At 31.4% G+C, this 27,291-nt stretch overlaps 2 protein-coding genes across 2 annotated transcripts in view; one reads left to right on the top strand and one right to left on the bottom strand.

The window, feature by feature from the left end:
- Window positions 1–1,588: 1,588 nt before the first annotated feature.
- LOC127729476 (N-terminal Xaa-Pro-Lys N-methyltransferase 1-A-like) lies at window positions 1,589–12,072 on the bottom strand. The gene is made up of 2 exons (XM_052237296.1): window positions 11,868–12,072; window positions 1,589–2,131 (listed from the first exon to the last, which is right to left on the bottom strand). The coding sequence occupies exons 1-2, from the start codon at window positions 12,015–12,017 to the stop codon at window positions 1,622–1,624; spliced, it is 660 nt and encodes a 219-aa protein (XP_052093256.1). The 5' UTR covers window positions 12,018–12,072; the 3' UTR covers window positions 1,589–1,621.
- A 216-nt stretch (window positions 12,073–12,288) lies between these two features.
- Window positions 12,289–27,291, top strand: part of LOC127729460 (kinesin-associated protein 3-like) — a 28,410-nt gene continuing 13,407 nt past the window's right edge. The window contains exons 1-9 of the mRNA XM_052237281.1: window positions 12,289–12,420; window positions 14,394–14,525; window positions 15,530–15,687; window positions 17,754–17,954; window positions 18,687–18,911; window positions 21,723–21,821; window positions 23,098–23,276; window positions 24,569–24,731; window positions 26,272–26,372. Of these exons, the coding sequence (XP_052093241.1) occupies window positions 12,389–12,420; window positions 14,394–14,525; window positions 15,530–15,687; window positions 17,754–17,954; window positions 18,687–18,911; window positions 21,723–21,821; window positions 23,098–23,276; window positions 24,569–24,731; window positions 26,272–26,372 (1,290 nt within the window). The 5' untranslated portion in view covers window positions 12,289–12,388. The remainder of the gene's footprint in view (window positions 12,421–14,393; window positions 14,526–15,529; window positions 15,688–17,753; window positions 17,955–18,686; window positions 18,912–21,722; window positions 21,822–23,097; window positions 23,277–24,568; window positions 24,732–26,271; window positions 26,373–27,291) is intronic.

Below are 27,291 nucleotides of genomic sequence, written 5' to 3'. Positions count from 1 at the left end.
AATAACCTCCGTTACAATGTTAGTTTCAGAATTGAACACTTGTTAAAGACCTTCACAGGAACCTCCTTCTCAATGTTTGTTTCAGACTTGAACACTTGTTAAAGACCTTCACAGGAATCTCCTTTACAATGTTTGTTTCAGACTTGAACACGTGTTAAAGACCTTCACAGGAACCTCCTTCTCAGTGTTTGTTTCAGAATTGAACACTTGTTAAAGACCTTCACAGGAACCTCCTTTACAATGTTTGTTTTAGACTTGAACACTTGTTGAAGACCTTCACAAGAACCTCCTTCTCAATGTTTGTTTTAGACTTGAACACTTGTTAAAGACCTTCACAGGAACCTCCTTCTCAATAATTGGTTTAGTTGATTCATTGGTTCTTAAACATGTTAAAAGATTTTTGGAACTTGAAGTAAAGAAATTCATGTGGCCCTTTGAACTTAGTGGTTTTTCATCAGGACCTAAGTAACACTTGATAAGTACCTTCTATGGAACATGACTCCATAAAATTGAGAACAGGAAATCTGTCAAAGAGACAACAACCCCGACCAAAGAGCAGAAAACAGCCCAAGGCCACCAATGTTTTGTTTTCATGTAACTTAGCTTCAACATTTTAACTGTTTTTGAAATGGAAAGCAAAATGTATCTGCATTTTCTGATAGTGTTTTAAAGTAAACCTTAACCTCCATTTTAGTCCATATTAAATTTCCAATTGGCATCAAAGTAGCAACACTTGTTAAGTACCTTCACAAGAACACATATGACATGGTTTTAATTGATCCAATAGTTCTTCAGAAGATCACAAATTTTGGACCAATTGGACCCAGTGTTTGGCCCCTTGAAATTTTATTGGACTTCATTCAAGATCAAAGTTACAACACCATGAATACTTAGTGAATACTTTCTAAGGAACATTTCTGTATGGTTGTTTTCATTTCTTTTCATTTGTTCTTTTTTTAAGCAAACTGCAATTTCCATGAGGGTTTCAATACAAACTTTGACCTCAACTAGCAATTTGAAATTTGAAAACTGCATCAAAGTAACAATACTGGTTAACGACCATCACTGGAACATATCTGACAAGTTTGGTTTCAATTACAATGTATCAATGTGGTTCTATAGAAGAATAACTTAGCTAAGAATTAGATCACGACCACCTTTTTGTCAATAGAAGCTATATTGAATTTTTCATTAGGAAAATGTATTTGATATCTTGTAATTAATTTTCTATCTTTTATTCTTCTTTTTTTAATTAAAGATAAGTATTTCTTATTGCTCAGTATTAACCTAATAAATCCTGGGTTTTATAGTATTCCAAACTATTCTGGGCAATACTCATTATTAACAAAAGTTTTAGCCAGCTCTGTAAGAAAGTGAATATCTTATCTCCACAGGTAGGTCTAAAACCTCCATGTTATTTAATTATAAAATGCAAATATGTTTTTGTATGAACTACAACCATGATAACTGACCTTCATTTTGTAAGCTTTCAACTATTTCAAAAATAACTATTAATAAGGTAAATTGTTACTGGTCACGTTTTTTACTGATCATGTTTCATTATGGTTGACGAAATATAACACAGTCACTTATAAAAATTTCTAGTTTATTAAATCTGTTATTACCGCAATGCAAACATATAAACATTATAAAGTGATTTTGGGAAACCTTTCTGTTTTCTATCTAATAATATTTTGAGACCAGCTTTTTCTATGAGAGATCTGAGATTGTCTAAACTTCTAGTATAACTACTGTCTTCTGAGTCAAACTCTCGTTCATCAGATGTTACATTTTCTTTAACAAAAATCAAACCATTTTCTGAAAGTCCTTTTTGACATCTTTGAAAGAAATTTATCAAATCATCATCTTTCAAATGTCCTAGAACCCACTGACACCAAATCACATTATAATGTCCTTCTGCTGGGCAAAAGTCTTGTAATCCAAAACAAAATCGATTCTTGACTCGTGAAAATTCTTCTCCAATAAAAGCTGGTGCCTGGTCTAAGAAATTCTGGCTGAGCTCCACCATGTCAACTTCTTTGAAGATTGGTAATAAAAGTCTTTTTGTAATTCTGCCTATTCCTGCCCCACAGTCTAAGGCCCTGTTTGTTTCTGTTTCTCCTCCTCCCATCTATAAAATATGTTGTATACATGCATTAGATTTCTGGCCTAAAACTATTGATAGTGCTCTATACTTTATCCTATATATACATGTATCTTAAAATATGTTGTTAAACAAAACAAACATCTTAGGAAAAAGACCTTAGTTTTTGCTCCAAAATATTAATTTCTGTTTGTAAGGCTTCAAATTGTTACATTATAGTAAGCATGAACAAGAGGCTGTCAGAGTGACAGCAAACCGGATTTTCATGCAGAGGTCGAACCCTGAACAGTTGAGCAAGTATGGACACTACATTTAAGCTTAAAACTGCTCTGAATTTGGATTGTGGTTGAATATTTGACACAGCATAGGTTTGTGACACAAAATGAATGTGGCAAAAGAACTTAAATATTTGAAATTGGACATTTACCTATTATGGTCCAATATCCAAAATCTAAGTACATTGTCAGAATCAGCATATCAAAGAACTCAAAAAATTCAATTTTTGATGAAATCAAACAAAAGTTTAATTTAGGACCCTTTGGACCACAATGTGGACCAATTTTATAAAGGAGCTCACAATCCAAAATCTCTCAATACATGGTAAGATTCAGCATTTCAAGGAACCACATAAATTCAATTTTTGTGAATCAAACAAAGTTTAATTTTGGACCCTGATTAGAACCAACTTGAAAACTGGGCCCAAAAATCTAATATTTAAATACAAATTTAGATTCTGCATTTGAAAGAACCCTATATATTTAATTTAAGTTGAAATGAAACACAATTTAATTTTATCCATATATTTTCTGTGCAAAGGGAAATAACTCAAACTGGATAAATAGATATGATTATAATCAATAAACCAGTGAAGTGATGACTAAGTTCTATAAAATTAGATATGATGTAATTTTTCAAATTATAATCAATAATATAATAACAACAAGCATTCTGAGAGTATTGCATGGCAATACATAGTCCCCTACCGGTTAAAAATTAATTGTACTGGAAAAAATGCTAAGTTGATCTATAACTTGTCATGGTGTAAACTATATAACAAATATCAAGTCAATATCTTCAAGCATGACAAAAAAAAGTGCAGAAAACTGATAATTTAAGTGAATTTTCTAAGTTCAAGGACCATAACTTTGCAAAAAATCATCAAACCGAAACAAAATTCAAACTTGGTCTGTAACTTGTCATGATAAAACTATATACCAATTATCAAATCAATATCTTCAAGCATGACGAAAAAAAGTGCGGAAAACTGATTATTTGAGTGAATTTTCTAAGTCCAAGGACCATAACTCTGCACAAAATCATCAGACCAAAACAAAATTCGAACTTGATCTGTAACTTGTCATGATAAAACAATGTACTAATTATTAAATCAATATCTTCAAGAATGATCGACGAAAAAAAGTGTGGAAAACTGAATATTTGAGTGAATTTTCCAAGTCCAAGGACCATAACTCTGCACAAAATTATCAGACCGAAACAAAATTCGAACTTGATCTGTAACTTGTCATGATAAAACAATATACCAAATATCAAATCAATATCTTCAAGCATGAAGAAAAAAAGTGTGGAAAACTGATTTGCCAGACTGACAGAAGGACAGACAGACAGACAGACAGACAGACAGACAGAGGGAGTGCAAACCTAAAGTCCCCTACGTCTTCATCGGTAGGGGACTAACAACCAGTGATGACTAAGTTCTCTAAAATTAGATATGAGTTAACACTCAAACATTGTTAAAATCAGCATATCAAAGAACCCAAGAATTCAATTGTTGATTAAACAAAAGTTTAATTTAGGACCCTTTGTACCTCGATGTGGTATTATCTAACTAATAATGAAAATAAAAACAGGTTTAGATACAGCATTTCAAAGAACCCTATATATATTCAATTTATGTTGAAATCAAACACAGTTTAATTTTGGACCCCGATTTGGACCAACTTGAAAACTGGGCCCAAAATCAGAAATCTAAATATGTTTATTAATAGACAATATAAGCTAAGTTTTGAAAGGAGTTCACCTAATGAAAAAAATATATATAGCATTCAGAAAATTAGTTTTTACAGAATAACAAACAATTTACAATTTACCAAAGAAAAGAAAAAAAAAATCAAAAATTTTATTTATCATTAATACAAGGTCTTTTAAAAATCTATAAAACTTATCTGTAATTATCTTCAAAATGTCTAATAATGAACAGTAAATTTCTAACTATATTTACTCCTATATAGCTTTTAATCATCAACACTTAGAAAACAGAAAATTTTCAAATAAATCTGTCACTCAAGATAAGACATTAACCATATGTTTAGTAAACTGATAACAGAACATATAAATGGGTGAAAATTATCTATAAAGGCTTAGTAAAATCAAACTTTATGTATATAATTAACAATTTCTGTTCAAAGGAAAATAACTCAATCACAAAAAAATACCACCTATGGATATTAAAAAGGGTGATAACTCACAATCGAGAAAAGCAAAAATTGTGAAAATTGAACTTGACCTTCATTTAGTCGCAGGAAACAACACATCTAATTTTGAAAAAATGTTATCAAAGGGTTTTCATGTTATTGAAGAGACACCTGTCCGCCCGCCGTACATCCCCAAATCAATAACCGATTTTTACTTCGAAAATCGGGTTAAAAAGGTATAGAACCACTAATTCCGCCTGGTCAGAAAGAACATACAAGAAAGTAGTACATATTTTAAACATAATAGTTCCTACGCATAGCTGTAACTTTGTCAATAAGTAAAATATATGGATAATTTTGCTATCAAATAAAAGCTTAAGGACTTGTGATCACTGTAGAACCCTTGTTAAAACTTTCTTTTGAATAATAAAACAAATATGAAATTCAGATAGGAGGGTATATTTGCCCTGTTGCTCACATCAGAAGTACCTGTTTTTGTACTACACAACTTCCGGGAACCAGTGTGCTCTAATATGCAATTAAATGTATGCTGATTTTTTTTAGCACAAGTCAGGATAAGGTATAGTTTTGACATGAAATGACTACCACTTTATTTAAACATAAGACAAAATAGCTTTGAATGCTTGAAGTTGCAGAATTTAACATAAAAAGCAAGGGGCTATGAATTAGTGGTGTTATTCCTAAGGGATTTACTCAATTAATGACATAAATTATATATATGTATGTATTAAAATTTCCCAGTTTTCATAATTTTCTTTATTAAAACAATGCTTTTAACCAATAATCATCAGTTTCATTGAATTTCTATCACTGTTATTCAGACAGACTTTAAGTTTATCAAATATGATGACAACATGATTGTATTGTTAATTATCACTACAAACAGCTCAGAGTCTGAAAAGACCATATTTTGTGCTCGACCAGTAAAATCGAGCACAGATTTTACTCGACTAGTCTCGACATTGTCTCGACAGTACTTAACTGTACTCGACATTGGTCTCGACTTTACTTAATAAGTCTGATTAAGTACTTGATGATCTTGGTGTAGTCTGAAATGGTCTCGACCAAGGCTCGACCAGTCTTGACTAGTCTCTTCTCAGTCTCAACCAGTCTTGACCAGTCTCGACCTGTCTCGACTAGTCTTGACCTTCAAATTTAGTCTGAATCATGATAATAGAACTTTCATAGCAACCCTTGTTAACCTTTTAAAAAAGGAAATGTGTTCCAAAGTTACATTAAAAATTTATTTTAATCAAATTTAAATAATTTTTGTCAAAATTAAAGACATGGCATGCATACAAGAAGCACTTTAATAAGGTTTAATTACATCAGTACATGTATGTTTTACAGGTAAAAAGAAAGCCCTACTTTTCTTAAACTGTGTATTACTTATCTAGTGAATTCAAAAGGCCTTCCGATTTAAGTTTAACAGGATGTTGCAATTTTGAATGAATGTTATTTAGAATTCAATACTCTCTGGTAGGTGTGATCTTTTTAATGAGTTTGCCCCAAGCAGGAGGTATTGCTTTATACTTCACAACTAATCAGAAGAAAAATTTTAATAATTTCTTTAATGTTTTATCCCTTTTTGATATATATTATAATACTTTATCCCAAATTATAATAATAGATATATTTCTAATATAAGGTTAATTACACAATTTCAGTGATTTTGTTGGCTGTTGTTACCTCATTAAAAAGATAATTATATAACTATTGCATGTAACCATGAATCTATATGTAGTTTTTTTTTAGGAATTTAGGAAAATTAAGTTTAAAAAAAAAACACCTGCCAAACAAGAAGCACCTTAATAAGATTTAATAACCCTCAGTATAGGTGTGGTTTTTAGGTTAAAGAATTTCTGAATTTAGTCCAAAATGGAAATTCTAGCTTTTTTGACCTTGATTAATTTTATCCTTAAATTCAACAGCAATACACCAAACTACATAATGACCTTGGATTCTGTAAGATCAATATATAACTGAGATAGATGAATAGTTTGATGAAAATCCAAATTGATTTGAAAAAGTTATAAAAAAAATTAAAGTGTACTATCTGAATTTAGTCCGACTGCAAATTCTAGCTTTTTTGACCTAGATTAATTAAATCCTTAAATTTGACAGCAATACACCAAACTACATAATATTAAGTAAAGTCGAGTACATTTAAGTACTGTCGAGACAATGTCGAGTAAAATCTGTGCTCGATTTTACTGGTCGAGCACAAAATATGGTCTTTTCAGACTCTGAGCAGTTTGTAGTGTATAGAAACCAATATATCATGCAATACATTAAAATGGAAAGATTATTATCCATATGTATTGATATGGAAGTCTACAAATACAAACGACTTTCAATTTTTATTAACATGATTAAGAATATATTGTTTGTTTATTGTAAAATATTTACAAATTGATTTCTACATTTTAAAATAGTACTGCATGTTTATTTTGTCATTTATTGTTTATGTATTATACTTTGACCTCATGTAACACATTTGTGTGTCTGAGTGTTATCAATAAATCTTGTTAATCTTGTACTTACTATAGCTAGCTATAAATACTCAAATGTTATGTCAGAACATACAAACAACACAATCATGACAATATAGATTTTTTTGTATTTTTTATTCATGATGTGTTAATAGGTGAAAACGACTTGCCTTCCTATCATGTCTATTTTAATCTGTGTTTTCTGAATGTCTCAAAAGATTTGTTACAAATTTTAAAGGTGAACATCAAAAGCCTGGACAGAAATGATGATAGTTTTATCCTGGTATCTATGATGAGTTTATTTAAATAAAATTGAGAATGGAAATGGGGAATGTGTCAAAGAGACAACAACCCGACCATAAAACAGACAACAGCAGAAGGTCACCAACAGGTCTTCAATGCAGCGAGAAATTCCCGCACCCGGAGGCGTCCTTCAGCTGGCCCCTAAACAAATATATATACTAGTTTAGAGATAATGAACGCCATACTAAACTCCAAATTGTACACAAGAAACTAAAATTAAAAATAATACAAGACTAACAAAGGCTAGAGGCTCCTGACTTGGGACAGGCGCAAAAATGAGGCGGGGTTAAACATGTTTATGAGATCTCAACCCTCCCCCTATACCTCTAGCTGATGTAGAAAAGTAAACGCATAACAATACGCACATTAAAATTCAGTTCAAGAGAAGTCTGAGTCTGATGTCAGAAGATGTAACCAAAGAAAATAAACAAAATGACAATAATACATAAATAACAACAGACTACTAGCAATTAACTGACATGCCAGCTCCAGACTTCAATTAAACTGATTGAAAGATTATGTCTTCATCATATGAATATCAGGCACAATCCTTCCCGTTAGGGGTTTAGTATCATACCATCATAACATATATGAGAAGAACATAACCCGTGTCATGCCAACAACTGGTTTTTAAAAGAATATCTATTATGAACACGAAGTCAGACTTATTAGCAAAAAGGAGATGGAAGGTCGCCTTCATGGGTTATGGGACCAGTATACCGATGGTGACATAACAGCACCCCAGCTACTTCAGGAGTGTGATAACACCTACGGCTAGCCACACCTAGGTTTTTGAACTGTAAATTAAACTTCTATAGTGTGTCTTGTCTATGTTTATGCTTATGTTTCATGTGCTTTGACAATGACAATTTATTTTTGTATATTGTCTTTTAGATGTGCCTTAGTGTTTTGTATGTGCTACATGTACATGTATGTATGTTTAGTATGTGCTAGGTGTGTTTTAAATGTACTATGTGTGCTTTAAATGTGCTTTGACAATGACAATTTATTTCTGCATGTTGTCTCATAGATATGCCTTTCAGTTTTGTATGTGTAATGAGTGTTTTGTATGTTTTTTTTGTGCTATGTGTGTTTTAAATATGCTATTCGTGTGATTTTTAAATTGCTCTATGTGCATGATGTGTTTTGCATGTGCTTCATCCTCTGTAAAATTAAATAATCAAATATCATTGAACGAAGAAAGCATTGATATGTTTGTTGATATCTGCTGGAATAGAATTTGTAAACTTTGTGTTTTCTTTATCAAATAGTATTACAAATAATCACTCTGAGACACAATCAATAGATAACATGGACATATTGTCTCAAGTAGGTATGGACTTATGTGTGAATAACTTCACTCAGTGCTTAACAAATGTGACAGCTCATTTCTTTAAACAAATGCCAAAAGTAAACTCGAAATCAAAGTGCAACTGCCAGAAACAGAGAATTAATACCGATAAACCAGGTTTAGAACAGAAGTGCTATATACTGACTACTGTAAAAGATTACAAACGTAGTTATACATGACAGGAAGGCTATTCATATGTCATGTATGTCAGTCAAGGGTACTACTTGTACAAGTTATTGTTATTTACTTGAAGAAGTAAATATTAGTATACTTATATAAGTAAATTTGTAAGATACTTATAAAAGTGTATTTTATTTACTTGTATATATAGGTAAATAATGTTAACGGCTTAGTTATGTCCCTTAGACATTCAGATTATTTTACTTATACAAGTAAAAAATCTTCTTTTCTTGAATTTCTCAGGACTTTTTTGCTCTAATAGAATTTTCAATGGTTTGTCCTTTGCAGATGTCTTTACTAATCATGGACAATGAAAATCTCATTTGTCTGTTATCTTCAAAACACTGCTCATTTACAAGCCTCCAAGGGGCAATTTTTGGAGGCCTTGGGCAATTACTTAAGATCTTTGCACAATTAGTTTCTTTGTTGAATAAATGAGATGAAATGTTGAACTCTAATAAAAAATTATGAGCTAACCAGAGAAAAATTGTTTAAGGCATGTTTTAACATCCCAAAACTTGAGAATTTTAGGGATTGTAAAAAAAATTACTTATAGAAGTAATTTTTTTGAGAAAATTAAGGGGAGATTATTCAAACCTTATAAGAAAATATGAATATAACAAATGTACTTATATAAGTATATCATTATTTACTTCTTCAAGTAAATGAAAATAACTTGTACAAGTAGTACCCTTGACTGTATGTTACATGTAAACAAATGAAAGATAATCCAAGAAAATTTTATTCATTATTTAGGAGAAAAAAAATCAGAGGAAATGTGATTTAAACATTACTGACTTTTTTTTATTATTTCAAAGAACTTGCATCAAGTGTGCATATTAGTAACAAGAGACCTGAAGTGATTAATAACGACTGTGTTTTTGATGAGTTAGATGCAGATATTACTGCTGATGAGATATTAAAGGCAACTCATGAACTTAAAAGTGACAGAAGTCATGGTCCAGACTGTTTGCTGAATGAATTTTTCATTGAATACCAGAGTATTATTTCTTATGATACTGTGCTTTATTTTGTAATTCATTTGATTGTATAGTTCAAATTTTGGGCACCATGATTGATTAATAAAATATCTTATCCTATTATTATTTATACATACATGTATTGTTAATATAGTTTGTAATATGCCATATGTACAATGTATATATACTGTATTTGAATACACTGATGAGCCATAAGGCTCAAAGTTAATAAAGAATTTGAATTTGAGCATTTGGTTAATTACAATTTCATGTAATTACAGGCAGTTATGTTCTCACTTGGATATTTAAAAAGGTGTCAGAAGTACACATGCCAGTTATTAGTTAAATCAAGGTGATTAAAAAGGTGTCAGCAGTACACATGCCAGTTATTAGTTAAATCAAGGTGATTAAAAAGGTGTCAGCAGTACACATGCCAGTTATTAGTTAAATCAAGGTGATTAAAAAGGTGTCAGCAGTACACATGCCAGTTATTAGTTAAATCAAGGTGATTAAAAAGGTGTCAACAATACACATGGCAGTATGATGTCATATTTCCAGTTCAATCAAATAAGTCATGCATATGATAAATAATTTTAAAAAGAAAAGAAAAATAAGAGAAAAGAAAAGAAAAGAAAAATAAGAGAAAAGAAAAGAAAAGACAAATAAATGGTAACTTGAAATTAGCCTTACTTTTCTTTTTTATATATTGTTATCGTAATTTATATGTCTTGCTTGTAAAATGTTCAAAATAAATTACTCAATTATTCTTAAACTCTAAATTGATCTAAAATAAAGTCATGAAATACTGATAATTAATTTCAAAATAAAGAAAATAACATCAATCATCATACTTATTTTCTTCTAGTAGTCCAAGGCTGATTTTGTTATAGTCCAAGTTTGTTACTGGGTACAAGTCAAATCAGCACCTATAGAAAAAGTCAATTAGCATTTGATCAAATCAGCATCTAGTCAAATCGGCACTTATTTACAGTCATTTTGGCGTTTGATAATTCAGCTGGCATCTAATTTTATTTTGCTGTTTTCTTTCCTTTTTATTTGAGAATAATTAGCATTAATGATGTTTTGGTTGGTTATCACTTTAAAAACTTATATCAATTACAAACAATGACCCTTTTGTTGTTTTAACAATTTTCTGGTAGTTTTTGATGTTTTATAATTAAAAAAAAACAAATATACCTTGACACCTCGAGTGAAAATATTAAGGGGACGAAGTCCCCTATTACAGTAGAAAAATCGATAAAAAAAAAAAAATTGGGAAAATTTCCTGAAATTTTCATTGTACTAATAAACTCAAAATCGTTAACTTTTTTTTTGTAACTTTTTTTAATTCCGGCATTTGCGCAGAAATCTACTTCCTTCTTCCTATTTCGTTTGTCATGAGACTTTGAGTGAAATATATATTTATCAGTCCAGTAAAATATAGGAAGGAACACAATAACAATTTCATTTCTATTAAATTATTCTTTGATATGAAATAACGTTACCTGATGATAGCGTTTCTTTGTTTACATTGAATATGACGTCATAACTAAAATAACGTCACAACTAAAATTCCTAACAACAGAACCAAAATCGGAAACGTTACGGTATTTCTGTTTCTTTTTTAACAGATTTAGAACTTATATCTAAAATATGTTTGAATTAAAAAAAAAATTTAAATAGACTTCGTCCCCTTTCACAGGTAATGCCTGCCTCATATTAAAAATAATTCATGAAAAACAAAGTCTTTAAAAGTTTACTTGCAAAACAATTTTTATTGTGGGTGCCGAAATAACTGCATCAGTGTTGAATTAACCAGGTCCCGATTTGACGAGGTGCCGATTTAACCAAGTGCCGAAGTGACTAGAATTCATTATTGGGATATCAGGTGCCGAATTGATTAACCAAATGCCGAAATGACTTTGATTAGGTTCTGATAATTTTGACTAGGCAACGATTTGCCCTGAAAATAAAAATGAAAGGTTTTGTGTGTTTATTGTTTACCGTTATAAATGGTCTAATAAACTCTCTTGAACCATTAATATCTGTAGGTGAAATTTTTGCAAATCCACCCAACATTCCATCAACTGTTGGAGGAATTGACTCCCAATGTTTCTTGGCATCACCGTAAAATTTTTCTGTTCCTTGATCCATGTTGTTCTGGAGACTGGTTTCCTGCTCATTTATTAAATATTTTGCCTTCTTCTGCGAAAATGTGGAAACCAGTATAAAATTTTAATCTCTATATTAACTATGCTGAATATATCTATTAATAACTTGTAGAGTATCAAGTTTTGATAAAATAGTTTATCATAAAAAAATGTATTTCTATTTAACCGTTTTTTTTTAATTTATGTTATTATGTTTGGTTAAAGACTATATTTAACTGGTTTCCGAACTTTGTTATACTTATTTCCTATATCAAGAAGTTAAGAAACCAGATTCATAAATATTTTGCCATGGACATCCGAATCGAATGAACGTTCAGTAATTTTATGTTAAAACTCAAATAAGAATAGTTCAAAATGCAAGTCGAAGAGGCCAGATACTTAAAAAGGTAGCGGTTATAAGACGATTTTGCTTTATCTCTCTGATCTCCACATAATATACATTTTATGCAGATATTTTATTAACACCATGAACACGGTTAATTAAGCATCGTCCAGTAGTGCCAGAGGATACAATTAATAGTCAAGATGCCATAATTATTTGGGCTACGAAGGGGTCAAAGAACAAATTGAAATTGCCTTGCAAGGTGTCATAATTATTTAGACTACATTGTCTAGCTATATTTGGTGTCGATAAGTCCAGTTGACCTTATTTCAGGATAGTACTACTGCTAGATAAAATGATTAATATGAGTCTTGAACATGTTGAAAGGCTTTTTTAATTTGTTTTCTGTGATGCCTACCTAAGCTGCATAATGCCAAAGCTTTTCTTCGCCTGGACTTGGAGAAGAAATTTTAGAAGATGAATAGCTGTACCAATGTCACTACCAATCACAAACAGTACATGCAGTATGGCAGGGTGTTATAAAATATGACGGAAAAGGTCAGGATGCCACAATCTGTCAAAAATGAGCAGGGCATCATGAAAAGAAGTTATCTTGTCCTTCCATTTCCTCTTTTAGTAAACACAAATGGTGTATCAAATCATGACACTAAACATGCAAAATAACTATGACGTCTTAACAATAAATCCATTGGATGTGTAATGATTGATAATTTAGTCTTAGATGCATGATTTTTTTTATTAGTTGCTATTGACTTTGAACTAGCTGTCAGTAACTGCGAGTACTCTCAGATCTGTACTTAGTGTCTTTTTGTTGTTGGGATGTACAAGTACCCAGCCACGGCCACTCTGTGTTTTTGTTAGATGTTTTTCTATTTGTATCCATCTGATTAGTTAAGCCTTTTTCAACTGATTTTTATAGTTTGTTCTTATGTTGTACTGTAACACCACTGTCCCAGGTTAGGGGGAGGGTTGGGATCAGGCTAACATGTTTAACCCCGCCACATTCTGTATGTATGTGTCTGTCCTTAGTCAGGAGCCTGTAATTCAGTGGTTGTCGTTTGTTGATGTGTTACATATTTGTTTTTCGTTCATTCTTTTGTACATATATTAGGCCGTTAGTTTTCTCTTTTGAATTGTTTTACATTTGTCATTTCGGGGCCTTTTATAGCTGACTATACGATACAGGCTTTGCTCATTGTTGAAGGCCGTACGGTGACCTATAGTTGTTAATTTCTGTGTCATTTGGTCTCTTGTGAAGAGTGGTCTCATTTGCAATCATACCACATCTTCTGTTTTATTAAATCACTGCAAGGATTTGATTTTTATTCTTAATGTCTGTGTACAGTAGATTTCTGAGTTTAGTTCTTGAGATAAACAGCTGAAACTCTAATAAGCTGATTAAAAAAAATATTAACAAACCAGTAAAAATTGTATAAGCATGCATGCATGTGGAGAAACTAAGGGGTAGTAAAAATATTACTTGTATACAATGTACAAAAAATCGTTAGTAATGTTTGGAGATGATCACGGGAAGATCATGAAGTCTATTCAAATCTTGAGCATGTTGAAATGAAATTTAAAATTTTATAAAATTACTTTTGCAAGTTAAATTTTTCTTACATCTTCAAGTGAATAAATATGACTTGTATAAGTATTACACATGACTGGCTGGCATGACTGGTAAATTGTGCTATCTTTCAACAGAAATTTGTTTCTTATATACTGATGACACAATGGCAAAACGTAATGAAAAGAAATAAAGTCAATAAAACACAAACATAGAAAACTAACGACTGAGCAACACAAACCTAATCAACACCGGGGTGATCTCAGGTGGTCTGGATTGGTAAGCAGATCCTGCTCCACAAGAGCCACCTGTCATGTTGCACATGGTAAATACAAAGTCATGGTTGCACTGAAGATGTAGATTTGGATAAATGTCAGATGCCTTCAAAAGGTTAAGTGTAATATATATTATAAGCTAAGAACATGAAGAATGTATTTTAACATTTTCAGAAAAGTAAAATTCAGTAGTATTGATGTTCATCCTACAGAAAAAGCTTTGGTTGTTAACTATGAACTGGAGGCAACAATACTTGGAGAACTGGGAGATCCAATGTTGGGGGAGAGGAAAGAATGTCAGAAAATGTAGGTGTATACTTTCTGTTGTCCTTTTTAAATATTCTCTGCCAAGTCACTGCAACGAGAAAAACAAATCAATTCATTTATAAATTGCTAATCCTTTTCTTCATTGTAGTCCTTAAATAAGATGTAAGGGTTGGAGAATTTGTGAATCATAAAATTATTTATAACTCAACCGATATATGTAAGTACCATCTGTTTTTGTCAAGCACACATGTAAAGAACCATTACATTTACTTTCCATTAGAAAATATAGAATACAATAATAATGAATATGCCTCTCACAGCAAGCCACACCAATACCATTCTCAAATCTTTTGATGCCACTACAAATTACCATTCCTGATTAGAATAAAGAATATTTATTAATTCAATTAAAACCCTTGATGGGTAACCTATATATATAGCTAGAATAGGTAAAGAGATTTATTTTCATGGATACTGTGAAAGGACTCCCAACTTGTCTCATAATTTTCAATCCATGGATTTTCTAATCTTGACAGACATTTGCCAGACAAACTGGTTTATCATGATGTGTTTTATGCAGGCATATTGGTATTGTAATGTGGCTTTCAACCAATATGGCCAAAAGCTTTTTTAATTGATTTAAATGTATTAAATATGTTGTCTTTAACATGTTTAACATCTTCTTTTTATACAGATCTATATATATATTTGGAACATGATTTAGGACATGAACAAGAGTCGGGGCCTCGGTGGCCGAGTGGTCTAAGTAATTACTACTGTAATCACTAGCCAGTAAAAACACTGAGGTTGTGAGTTCGAACCCCGCTCGTGCGGGTGCAATCAACTCCAATCTTAATTGACTAGGATTGTCAGTTTTCCTATCAAAGGTCGGTGGTTTTCTCCGGGCACTACGGCTTCCTCCACCAATAAAAACTGGCCGCCACGAAATAGCCCAAAGCGGTGCTTAAAAGTGGCGTTAAAACACCAAAAATCAAATCAAATCAAATGAACAAGAGTCTTAATTTAAATATTTTTAATTTTAGAATCCGAGTTAAAAGTTTAAACCCAAGCAGTGATTTGACGACCTTAGCAAAAGAAATCATTGATAAATGTAAACTAATACATCCTTCTAAGTTACTGGAAGTAGAGCAGTTACTATATTATCTACAAAGTCGGAAAGATACAGGGCCCCCCAGTAAAGGTTAGTATTATACTTTAATCACATATTTGTTACATAAACATGACAACCATTGTTTTTTTTAGCATATATATGTAACACTCAGAAACGTGTCCATCCCCCCAAACTTGTCCGATTCCCCCAAACGTGTCCATATAACGTCACTGAACCGCAAAACATGTCTAGGTGCTAAAGGGCGCCAAAACGTGTCCTTTTTAAGAACGCCCTATCGTGTCCATTTTTTTAAGAACGCCCAAACGTGTCCATATAAAACCTAAACGTCTCCTTTATTTGAACGCTCAATCTTGTTCATATTTTTAAATGCCCATTTAGTTATTATAAGTTAATTGTTTGCCTTCAAATAGCAATAACATGTCCACCAATATTAAATATATAATGTTCTTCAATAACAAATTTGGTTATTGCTCTTTCAGTGACGTATCCTCCTTTTACTCTTTCATCTATTGTCCTATCCCCAAGTAAGACTAGAGAATAGAAATATGGTCACTTAGGTCTTCTTCCGACCGACAGTAAAACCCTTGCCAAAGTGGGGCGTCCGTTTGGCTGTGCGGGATGTAAAGTACGCAGCCACGTCCGGTCAGAATGGGGATGTTAAATCCGAAGCCTTGTGTAGGGAGAGATAGATCTACATATTGTATTTATTGTAAATATGTTCTCATCTTGAATATGCATGAAATATTTGCCACTGGACGTTAAGCAACAAACAACCAATCAATTTATTGACTTAAATATGCATGAAATAATTGCCACAAAACGTTAAGCAATCAGTTGATCCATTATTTGTGTCAGTCGATTATTACCTCTTTCACAATTGATTTAACGTAATGTGACAGTTAAAAAGATGATGCACATTTTCTATCAGCTCTTCAAAGTATGTACTGGTATTAAGTTTTAAGTTTTAAAATATTTTTGGTTCGAGTATCACTAAAGAGACATGAACAAGAGAAATAAATTTGCATGTATCATTAGCATCCCTGATACCAACCTTATAATTCATAATCGTTAAGTAACTGAAGACATAATAGCGCTAAAAGTTTTGAGACGTTGAGGCGATTTAAAGTGGACACGTTTTGGCGAATAACAAATATCGGACACGTTCGGGGGGTTAGAAATCGGACACATTTGGGCGGAATAGACACGTTTGGGGGAATCTGACACGTTTGGGGGGATGGACACGTTTGGGAGTGTTACATATATATATTTGATAACCACAGAAATGCCCTAGTCATATTCTGCCCTGGGTTATTTTTCCCTCTTCTCAATAACATCATTAACATGATAAGCTTTTCTAACAAAAATGGCTGACAGGTAAGATACTCTTTTTGTCAATGTTGACAAAAATTACAGCAGAGTTTATAAAACAAATAAAGAGCACTACAGGTACACTTTAAAAAAAAAGAAGTTGACAATTGGAATTATAGGGCAGCTTTATAATAATGAAAATATTTCAATGGAGGAAATGAACATAGATGTATCTTGCCAGTGACTAATTCAAATTTGTCCACTTTTTTAAGCATTCATTTAGCCTGCGATACATGTTAATAAATTATAATATGCATTTTTCAATGTTGGCCCTGGTATAATGTCTTAACCCATATGAGCCCTTGGCTTAACGCTTGGACTGATATGTGAGTCTTGGGATAAAACCAGGGCAGAGATGGAAAAAGACATGTTATAAACTATAAATATTATATTCAGACATACATTATTGACATAATTAAGGGGCCAATGACATGTTAAGTCCTTTTTAAAAAAAATGTATTTCCATGCCAAAAATATTTTACCGAAAAATCATATTGAGATGTTAAAGTAGACTACAAATCTTAAAATTCTTTTGACACATTTAATCAAATACAGGATAAAACTGAACACAATTCATTGAATAAGTTGTCATTACATTGAAAATTGAGGAAAAAAAATACATCACACATCATAGATATGGACAAATTAACATATCTGAATTGGACTTGGAGAAAAAATGTGATTTATACTGATTTTGTAGCAGGAGGCAGGAAAACACTTATACTATTTTAGCCTATAAGATAAAGAAATTTCTTAACTTTTTACAGCATCTGGTAAAACACAATTACAAGAAAATCCTGAAGTGCCAACCTATGATGCCACAGAGATAGACGAGGTTGCTAATATCAATGATGTTGATGATTATATGGAATTGCTGTATGAGGATGTTCCTGAGAAAATCCGTGGATCAGCATTATTGCTACAGTTATCAAGAAATCCAGACAATCTGGAGGAACTCTTCGCCAATGGTAAAATAATTTTACTTTTGTATTTAAGTCTGAATGATTGGGTTTAACACCACTGCAACTTTATAAAAAAAGGAAAGATAAAAAGGCTATGGGATATATGTCAATGAGACAGAAACATAAAACAATAAAATAAAAAAAATATTTCCAAAGGTCAACAAAAGGATTTCAACTATCATGACTACAGACGAGTCTGTACCAAATTACAAATTCTTTGTTATCTAGAGTCTATTCAAGTTGTAAATATATATTTAATGAGACTATCAAAGATTTATGTAAGATAATTTTATAAGTGAGTGAAACCATATTCAAAAACAGGTGTTTCAAAACTTATCTTGCTATAGATAAGTACCTGTTATATCAAGTTTCAGGAGTTGGCCTTAGTGACCAAGGGATGGAGGACTGCTTTCTACATGTACCGATGTTCACTGGACAGAAAGGAGGAGTAAAGAAACTTTAAATGCTTCCGTTTGATTATTGTTTTAATGTTTTTTCTAAAGCCACCTCAACACAACATAGTTGCAGTTAGGCCATTTCCTTCAAGAACAGATATATTGAAAATTGATGGAAGCACTTGATATTAATCCCCCAAGACATACAAAGAAATTATAATCGGTGCTTATGTTGTTCTTTTTCATCCCAACAGTCATTAGAAGATAATTAATGATGTAAAGTATGTTATATAAGTATATTATATGATATAGTATTCAAAAATTTTAAGTATGTGTTTTTTAGAGACGGTGATTGGTGCATTGGCTCGAGTGTTACGAGAAGATTGGAAGAAAAGCACAGAATTAGCAACTAACATTATTTACATATTTTTCTGTTTCTCCAGTTTTACACAATTTCATGGTGTTATCCTACATTTTAAGATAGGAGCTCTATGTATGAACATTTTAGAACATGAATTGAAAAAATATGATTTATGGAATGATGAACTTCAGAAAAAGAAGAAACTTGATATCCTTTTTGTTTTTAGTATTTTTAAAGTTTTGAGTTATTTAATTGATTTAATTGATACGTCTAAAGAATATAAAACAGCCTATGAGAACCAAATATTAGCCCTTCATAGCTCTGCACTCAAAATTGTGTTTGCTATGAAACTCAACCACCATTCAATATTTCAGATCAAATAATGGATTCACCCTATTTGAAATTCTGGTTTGAGTAATACCCATTAGAGACATATTTTGACAACCTTGTCATGTAAAGGTTTTTGTCGAGCCTTCGACTTTAGTCGAAAAAGCGAGACATAGCGATCCTACATTTCGGCGGTGGCGGCGTCCACAAATATTCACTCTGTGGTTAAAGTTTTTGAAATTTTAATAACTTTCTTAAACTATCCTGGATTTCTACCAAACTTGGACAGAAGCTTGTTTATGATCATAAGATAGTATCCAGAAGTAAATTTTGTAAAAATAAAATTCCTGTTTTCCATATTTTACTTGTAAATGGACTTAGTTTTTCTGCGGGGAAACATTACATTCACTCTGTGGTTAAAGTTTTTGAAATTTTAATAACTTTCTTAAACTATCCTGGATTTCTACCAAACTTGGACAGAAGCTTGTTTATGATCATAAGATAGTATCCAGAAGTAAATTTTGTAAAAATAAAATTCCTGTTTTCCGTATTTTACTTGTAAATGGACTTAGTTTTTCTGCTGGGAAACATTACATTCACTCTGTGGTTAAAGTTTTTGAAATTTTAATAACTTTCTTAAACTATCCTGGATTTTTACCAAACTTGGACAGAAGCTTGTTTATGATCATAAGATAGTATCCAGAAGTAAATTTTGTAAAAATAAAATTCCTGTTTTCCGTATTTTACTTGTAAATGGACTTAGTTTTTCTGCCAGGAAACAATACATTCACTCTGTGGTTAAAGTTTTTGAAATTTTAATAACTTTCTTAAACTATCCTGGATTTGTACCAAACTTGGACAGAAGCTTGTTTATGATCAAAAGCTAGTATCTAGTAGGAAATATTGTTAAAATTTTTTACCTGTTTATCCATATTTTACTTATAAACGGACTTAGTTTTTCTTCCAGTTAACATTAAATACAGTCTGCAGTTAAAGTTTTTAAAACATTTATTAGATTCATAAACTATCCTGGATTTATACCAAACTTTGACAGAAGCTTCTTACAATCAAAAGATAGTATAGAGAGGAATATTTTTATTGATTTTTTTCCTCATTTTTGTTGAGCCTGCGATTAACAGCAAAAGTAGGCGAGACACTGGGTTCCGCGGAACCCCTACGAATTTTTAGTTCCATACCGACGAAGTTGAAAGGGACTTTAGGTTTGCACTCTGTCTGTCTGTCTGTCCATCTGTCAGTCCGGCAAATCAGTTTTCCAGACTTTTTTTCTTTGTGCTTGATGATATTGATTTGATATTTGGTTTATTGATTTATCATGACAAGTTACAGGTCAAGTTCAATTTTCACGATTTTAGCTTTTCTCTTTGTTCAGTTAAAACCTTTCCCTAGAATTAAATATTTGATGAAATACTTATTAATTAGTAGATTTCTGTTCAAAGGGAAATAACTCATTTTTTAAAAGATTTAAAAGACAAAATGACATTTTGAATTTTTTTCCTTTTCTTTGGTAAATTGTTTGAAGAATTTAGTGTTAGGTTTGTTTGTCAGTCTTGAAGATATTGATTTGATAATTAGTATATAGTTTTATCATGACAAGTTACAGATCAAGTTGGAATTTTGTTCCAGTCTGATAATTTTGTGCAGAGTTATGGTCTTTGGACATAGAAAATTCACTTAAATAATCAGTTTTCAACAGTTTTTTTCGTCATGCTTGAAGATTTTGACTTGATATTTTTATGTAGTTTACACCATGACAAGTTATAGATCAAGTTAGAATTTCGTTCCATAACAATGAATTTGTAACCGGTAGGGGACTATGTATTGCCATCTTCGCTAGCCAAGGGTTACGATCCACTTCCTTCCTCTCCACCCTTAGCAGATTGAGATAGAATTTCGGAGACACAAGGTAATGATTTTCATTGGTTGCAGTCGAAACTCGCTGCATCCAATCAAAAAGCGCCTTTAACATGATCACGTGTAAATGTAGAAAGTGTATGTAAACAATTGCCACGTGCTTATTGTGCAACAATTCTTTACATCCCTAAACATACGACTATATTTAGTGACAATTTGAATGTTTTTAATCAACTAATAGAAGTTCCTGTGTATGTTTCTTGCACAAATGCATGAATGTCAACGTATATTTTTGTTTCCTGCTTTACCAAGTGTGTAGAATCTAGACGCTACCGTGTTTTTACCTCCAAATTGAAGAGTTCAAGTGCTACCATTGGTCAAGAATAATGGTTTCGGAATGGGCGTGACTTTAATCTACCGATAGATGTCGCAACATTGTTATTACAAATGTTGGCTTAATCTGCCAAGGGTGGAGAGGAAGGAAGTGGATCGTAACCCTTGGCTAGCGAAGATGTCTATTGCCATGCAATACTCACAGAATGCTTATTAATTTTGAAATTTCATCTAATTAAAGTGTCATATATGTTAAACACTATCATGACTGTAGGAAAGAACATTGAAATTTTCTTATTTAACATTAAGGTATGATTAAGGGAAACTAAAGTGTATTATCTTTCCAAAATAACATATTTTAACAGTACTGGTCTTTAAGTTGATTTATTATACGGCATGATACAAGTTTAGCAAAACAGGCTCTTTGGAGCATAAGTGTTATGATAAATCTGGTAACTTATCAAAATATACCTTAACTTAGTTCACCAGAATCAGACAAAGACAATGTGAAGGTCAAGGAAGACTATGAAAAGAGTGTTAAGAAATTCTCAGAACTGGTAAAGAAACAAGAACAGCTACTCAGAGGTAAATACAATTAACAACACCTATAGTTTTAATACAGAAACAGCATACTGTGGAATCATTTATTTTGATGGGTATTGGTACATGTATCAAATTTTGTAGATCAAAGAAAAAACATATTTTTGTATATATATATATATATATATATATATATGTTTTCCTGGTTTAAACAAATTTTGCCTACTATATAAAAAAAAAGATGTTTTATGATTGCCAATGAGGCAATTATCCACCAGGGTTCAAATGAAGTGTATGTAAGCAATTATAGGCCACCATACAACCTTCAACAATAAGAAAAACCCATACTGTATAGACGGCTATAAAAGGTATCAACATGAATAAATAACAAATTCAAATAAGACTACTAACTGCCTAATTAATTCATGGAATTATGTTGCTAGGCATTTCCTTTTTCTGTTTTGAATAATGTTTTTGACAACACCCATTATTATAAGAGGAGTGAAATTGTCAGATTTGTTTCAAATGTGAAATTATCGTGTTTTATTTAACTGCAGGGAAATCATGGTATTTCATATGCATTGCAACCAATGTTATAATTATTAATAATCAGTTTTCATTAGGATAATAGTGTTTGCTTTGCTCATTGTTGAAGGCCGTACAATGACCTATAGTTGTTAATTTCTAGTCATTTGGTCTCTTGTGAAGAGTTGTCTCATTGGCAATCATACCACATCTTCTTTTTTATATTTGCTAAACTGTACACGGGAAAAAAAACCAATTTAATCGAGGTCTTTCAAAATGCACTTATTTTCAATTTGTCAAAAGTAAAGTTAGAGACTATAATAATAACAAAAAAAACCCAAACATAACAAAAATGTCAGAATCTTCAAAAAGCACATTGAAAAAAACTTTCTATCTCTGTTACCATTATTAAATCATTGATAATTTTATCTATACAATCTTATATTCAAAGCTGAATATCTTTGCTTGAGAATATACAGGGTATGTCTTTTATTGAGTAATAGTTTTTGCATAAGTTATGTCCTGGATGAAATTTGACCTCTTGATATACATCAAGTCTCGTCTGGTTCTGTCATGCTGTCTAACACATTTTCAGTTTTTTACATTCTACTTCCTGCATGCTGAAAATTTATATTTTAAAAATATCATAAATATTTTCGTCACATTTTTTAGCAGGTAAATCATTATTGAGCAATGCCTCACAGTGTATCTATTTTTCTATATGCAGATATTTTAAAATTGTCTTCCATATACTCTATAATTTGTTAATAAATGTATTTCCTTTCACAATATTTAGTTGCATTTTACCTGTTACTCAACCTATCAGAAGATCTAGCAGTAGAAATGAAGATGAAAAACAAGAATGTGGTCAAAATGTTGGTGAAATGTTTAGAGAGAGATAACTTTGAATTGTTGATCTTGGTGGTATCTTTCTTGAAGAAATTAAGCATCTTTATTGAAAATAAAAAAGAAATGGTAAGCTAGCACAAATATCTTTAGCTCTTGAAAGAAATGGTAAGGCGAGCACAAATATCTTAACTCCTGAAAGAAATTTTTATTGCAACTTGCATTTTATACATCACTACTTACAAAAGACTTTCCCATAATCTACTGTACTTTTGGCCATAATTACTTTAAAAAAATGTTGCTTAGTTATAACCAATTTTATTGAAAAAAAAAAACAGGAAAAGAATAAGTTGAGATATGCAGCAGCATTAAAAGGCACAATATTATTTGAGAAGAGCATAGGACAACTTGTTTCTACCTTTGACAACTATAGACCACCTTAAGGCCTTCAACAATGAGCCAAACAAATTTCATGTAAGCCATAAAATGGCCTGGCATGACACAATGTGAAACAGTTAGAAAAAGATTACCTGATTTATGTTAAAATAATTAAAAAATAAACAAATATGGCAGACAGTTTCTAATTAAAAGCCAATCAATTACAGGCTTTTGACTTGGGAAAGGCACAAAAAAGATTGAATGTGTGTGGTCGCTCAACCCTTCCCTAACCTGGGGTTGTGGTGTAACAGCACAACATAATAACAATGTAAAAATCAGTTGGAAAGGGCATGACTCATTACATCTGAACTGAGCACAACAAAATTCTTAACAAAATGGTAAAAAATACAAGTTACCATTTTAAGAGTTCCCACAAATACTGATAGCTAGTTCAAAGCCAAATTCCACCAATAAATAAACCCATGTTTTCCAAAACTAAAATTAGCCATTAGTAAACAGCCTTAGAAAAGCATGGCCTTATGCAATACCAGTAAAATTAAGCAATCCTTTGATTCTAAAGATTTGTTAGTTTTAATTGATAAATAAATAGGATGATATTGTCTGGTTACCTTACTTTTGGACTTGAATAAACATGCCACCTTTGACATAATTGCTTATGCACTGCTCATTGAAGCTATGCATGGGAGTATTCAGAACCACTCCCCTAAAAGATGGATTGATTGATTGGTGTTGCTATTTCGTGGCGGTCACTTTTTATTGTTGGAGGAAGCCAGATAAAACATTGGTGAGAAAACTGACAATCCTATTAAGATTGGAGTTGAGCGCACCTGCTATGTGTGGGATTCGAACTCACAACCTCAGTGTTGATAGGCTAGTTAAACAGTAGTTTGACATCTTAGACTGCTCAGCCATCGAGCCCCCCTCCACTAAAAGAACACAGACATCTAACAACATTATATTTTAGATGTACATAAATTAATTTTCTATTTTCTGTTAATAATTACAATGATTTGTTATTTCAGTCAAAAGAAAATGTTATCAGCAAGTTAACAAAACTGATTCCCTGTGACCATGAAGATTTACTCAACATTACATTAAGACTGTTATTGAATTTGTCGTTTGATTCTGAACTTAGGAGCAAGATAGTTAAATTTGGACTGTTACCCAAACTTGTAGGATTACTAAGTAAGTCTTAACAGCACCGTTATAGTCAAGGTTATTCCATTAAAATTTATGTAGGAGGTCTAAAAGACTTTTATTCTTTATAACAAACATCTGCTTCTTTCAAGTAGAAACAGGTTAATTGTTCATTTTGATTTATTTACAGATTTTGATAATCTAGTTTTCCAGTTTCAGATTTTTACATCCTCATGACTGACAAAAGATTCATGTCTCATCTGTATCTTTTTGGATTGGCCCTAGAAGTTCAAAATTTATATTGTATAGATTCAGTAAAAGAATTGAGAATGGAAATGGGGAATGTGTCAAAGAGACAACAACCTAATATAGTATTATTTCAACCAGGATTTGTTTAACAGAAACAGTTGTTGGAAAATTTTAATATATCTATTATAGAACTTAAGCATTGGGAAATTAATGAAACTCCAGAAAAATCCAAATAACTAATATTTTAAAATATTTTATCTTATAAACACAGAGTTAAGGCCATATAAACATAACCTTAGTATAAACTTCTGGAAGACTATTTGATTAGTTTGTGTTTGTTATGTTAATTACCATATATTGTTATACTGTCTTGTAAGTATGAAAGTGTCCTCTGCTACAGATATATATTTTTAGATTTGGAAGGATGGCTTGCTAGGCATTAATATAGATACTGTGAATTTATTCATTTTTTAGCTAGGTTACCAATTTTCAGGGTCTTGTTAACGTTTGCATATTAGCCATAAGAAAATTTGTACTTAATGCCTTAATGTAGAGACTTGTAAAAAATTTAATTTGTGGTTCTTTTATACCGACGAAATCCTTGAAAATTGATATCCCACAAATAAAAATTAATTCACAGTTTTAGAAAACAAGAACATTTAACTTCGTGGTTCATTTGTACCCATGAAATCATTGAAAATGGGTATCCCATGAATAAATATGAATTCACAGTATTATAAAACAAGATTTGATTACTGTAAATTCAGAAATTATTGCGTGCATTTATTATTGCGATTTTTAAAGAATGGACATAAATGCGAGATTAAATATTGCGATTTCAGGGAAATCTGCATACAGATATACGTATTAGATTTCAGATTGCGAGTTCTTATTATTGCGATACTCACCAAGTTGCATTATTCGCATTGATAAAAACCTCGCAATAATTTCTGAATATACAGTATGTATAACGAGAAATGACATATTCCATGTGGATTCAAAAGTCAAACATTTCTTTTTTATATCAAATATATGGTAAAATTTCATGTCATTTTCTCTTTATCCATTGAAAACTATGTTGGTGTTAGTACCATAGCAACATTTTAGATAAGGAAATGAATTTGAGAACATAATGGAAATGGATCCTGTGAAGAGTCAGGAACAAAAAAGACTACATCAAGAAATAAATACAGAGCAGGGAATGCTCCAAAAAGAGGCAAACACAGACCATTTTGATATGTGATATCTAGTCATTTTTGTCTGTTAAGTTAACTTATTGCTATTATGTAATTTTTTTTCAATAAAGTGACAATAACTATGGTAACACTTTTTGTTTTAGATAATGAGAACCACAAGATGATTGTTTTGTGTATACTGTACCACGTCAGTATGGATGACAAGGCCAAGTCAATGTTTACATTTACAGATTGTATACCAATTGTAAGCTTCCATAATGTCGTTATTCTTAAATGTTTGCCTTTGTAAGATATCGTAAAGATAAAAACATGGTGACCATTGTAACTTTCAGTAAAAATAAAAGCTAAAGCAGTTATCTCGTAACTGTAGAATGTTTCTGAACTTAAAAGTTTATAGGATGTCTTTTGTTAGTCAATAGACTCTTGCAAATCAGATACATGTACTTAGAATGCAGTGTTCTACTAGGTCTTTTAATTTCTTGGTAATATGAAACTAAATTGCTTGAATATGATGCTATCTAAAATCATTTTCTTACAGATAGTTTTTGGATATGATGATATAATTTCTTACAAGAAGCAAAATTTCTAAATTTTCTATTTATCAGGATGTTATGTCATTGTATGTGAAAGGAGTCAGGGCAATAAGGCCTTTATTTGGCCCAAATATAAGTGCATTTTAAAGTTACCATACATATTCTTGAATTTGTTCCTACAATACTAAGGTACAAGGTGTAGAAAATAAAGTCTGTTTTCACATTAAATGAGTTACCATATTAACAAACCATGTCAAAATTTGTATATTTTTGTCAAATTTCTTGGTATTCCTTCTTTTGCACCAATTTTAGTGTATGATTTAGATTGGAAATATATGTGCGCTCCTAAGAAACAACTTTATATTTGGTGAGATTATGTAAATAGCTATACTAAACCTTTTACAAACATTATGTTCAAATTTGAAATAATTCTCAAAAACTTAAATTTCTGTATTAAATAGGGATGAATATAAATAAGGGAATGGGATATTTTTTGTTTACATAGGTCAGAATTCTTTGTTTAGAAGGAACGCATATTTATGGTTATAAATTATTCAGATGGAATTCAGTTTTAAATTTTATTTCAGATTCTGTGAACACAATTTTACTTATCAAAAGTTCACATGTTGG

Source organism: Mytilus californianus, unplaced genomic scaffold (assembly GCF_021869535.1).
Source record: "Mytilus californianus isolate M0D057914Y unplaced genomic scaffold, xbMytCali1.0.p SCAF_2, whole genome shotgun sequence".
NCBI classification, from domain to species: Eukaryota; Metazoa; Mollusca; class Bivalvia; order Mytilida; family Mytilidae; genus Mytilus; species Mytilus californianus.
The sequence above is the reverse complement of the archived record's forward strand: the minus strand, read 5'-3'. Positions and strand labels throughout refer to the sequence as shown.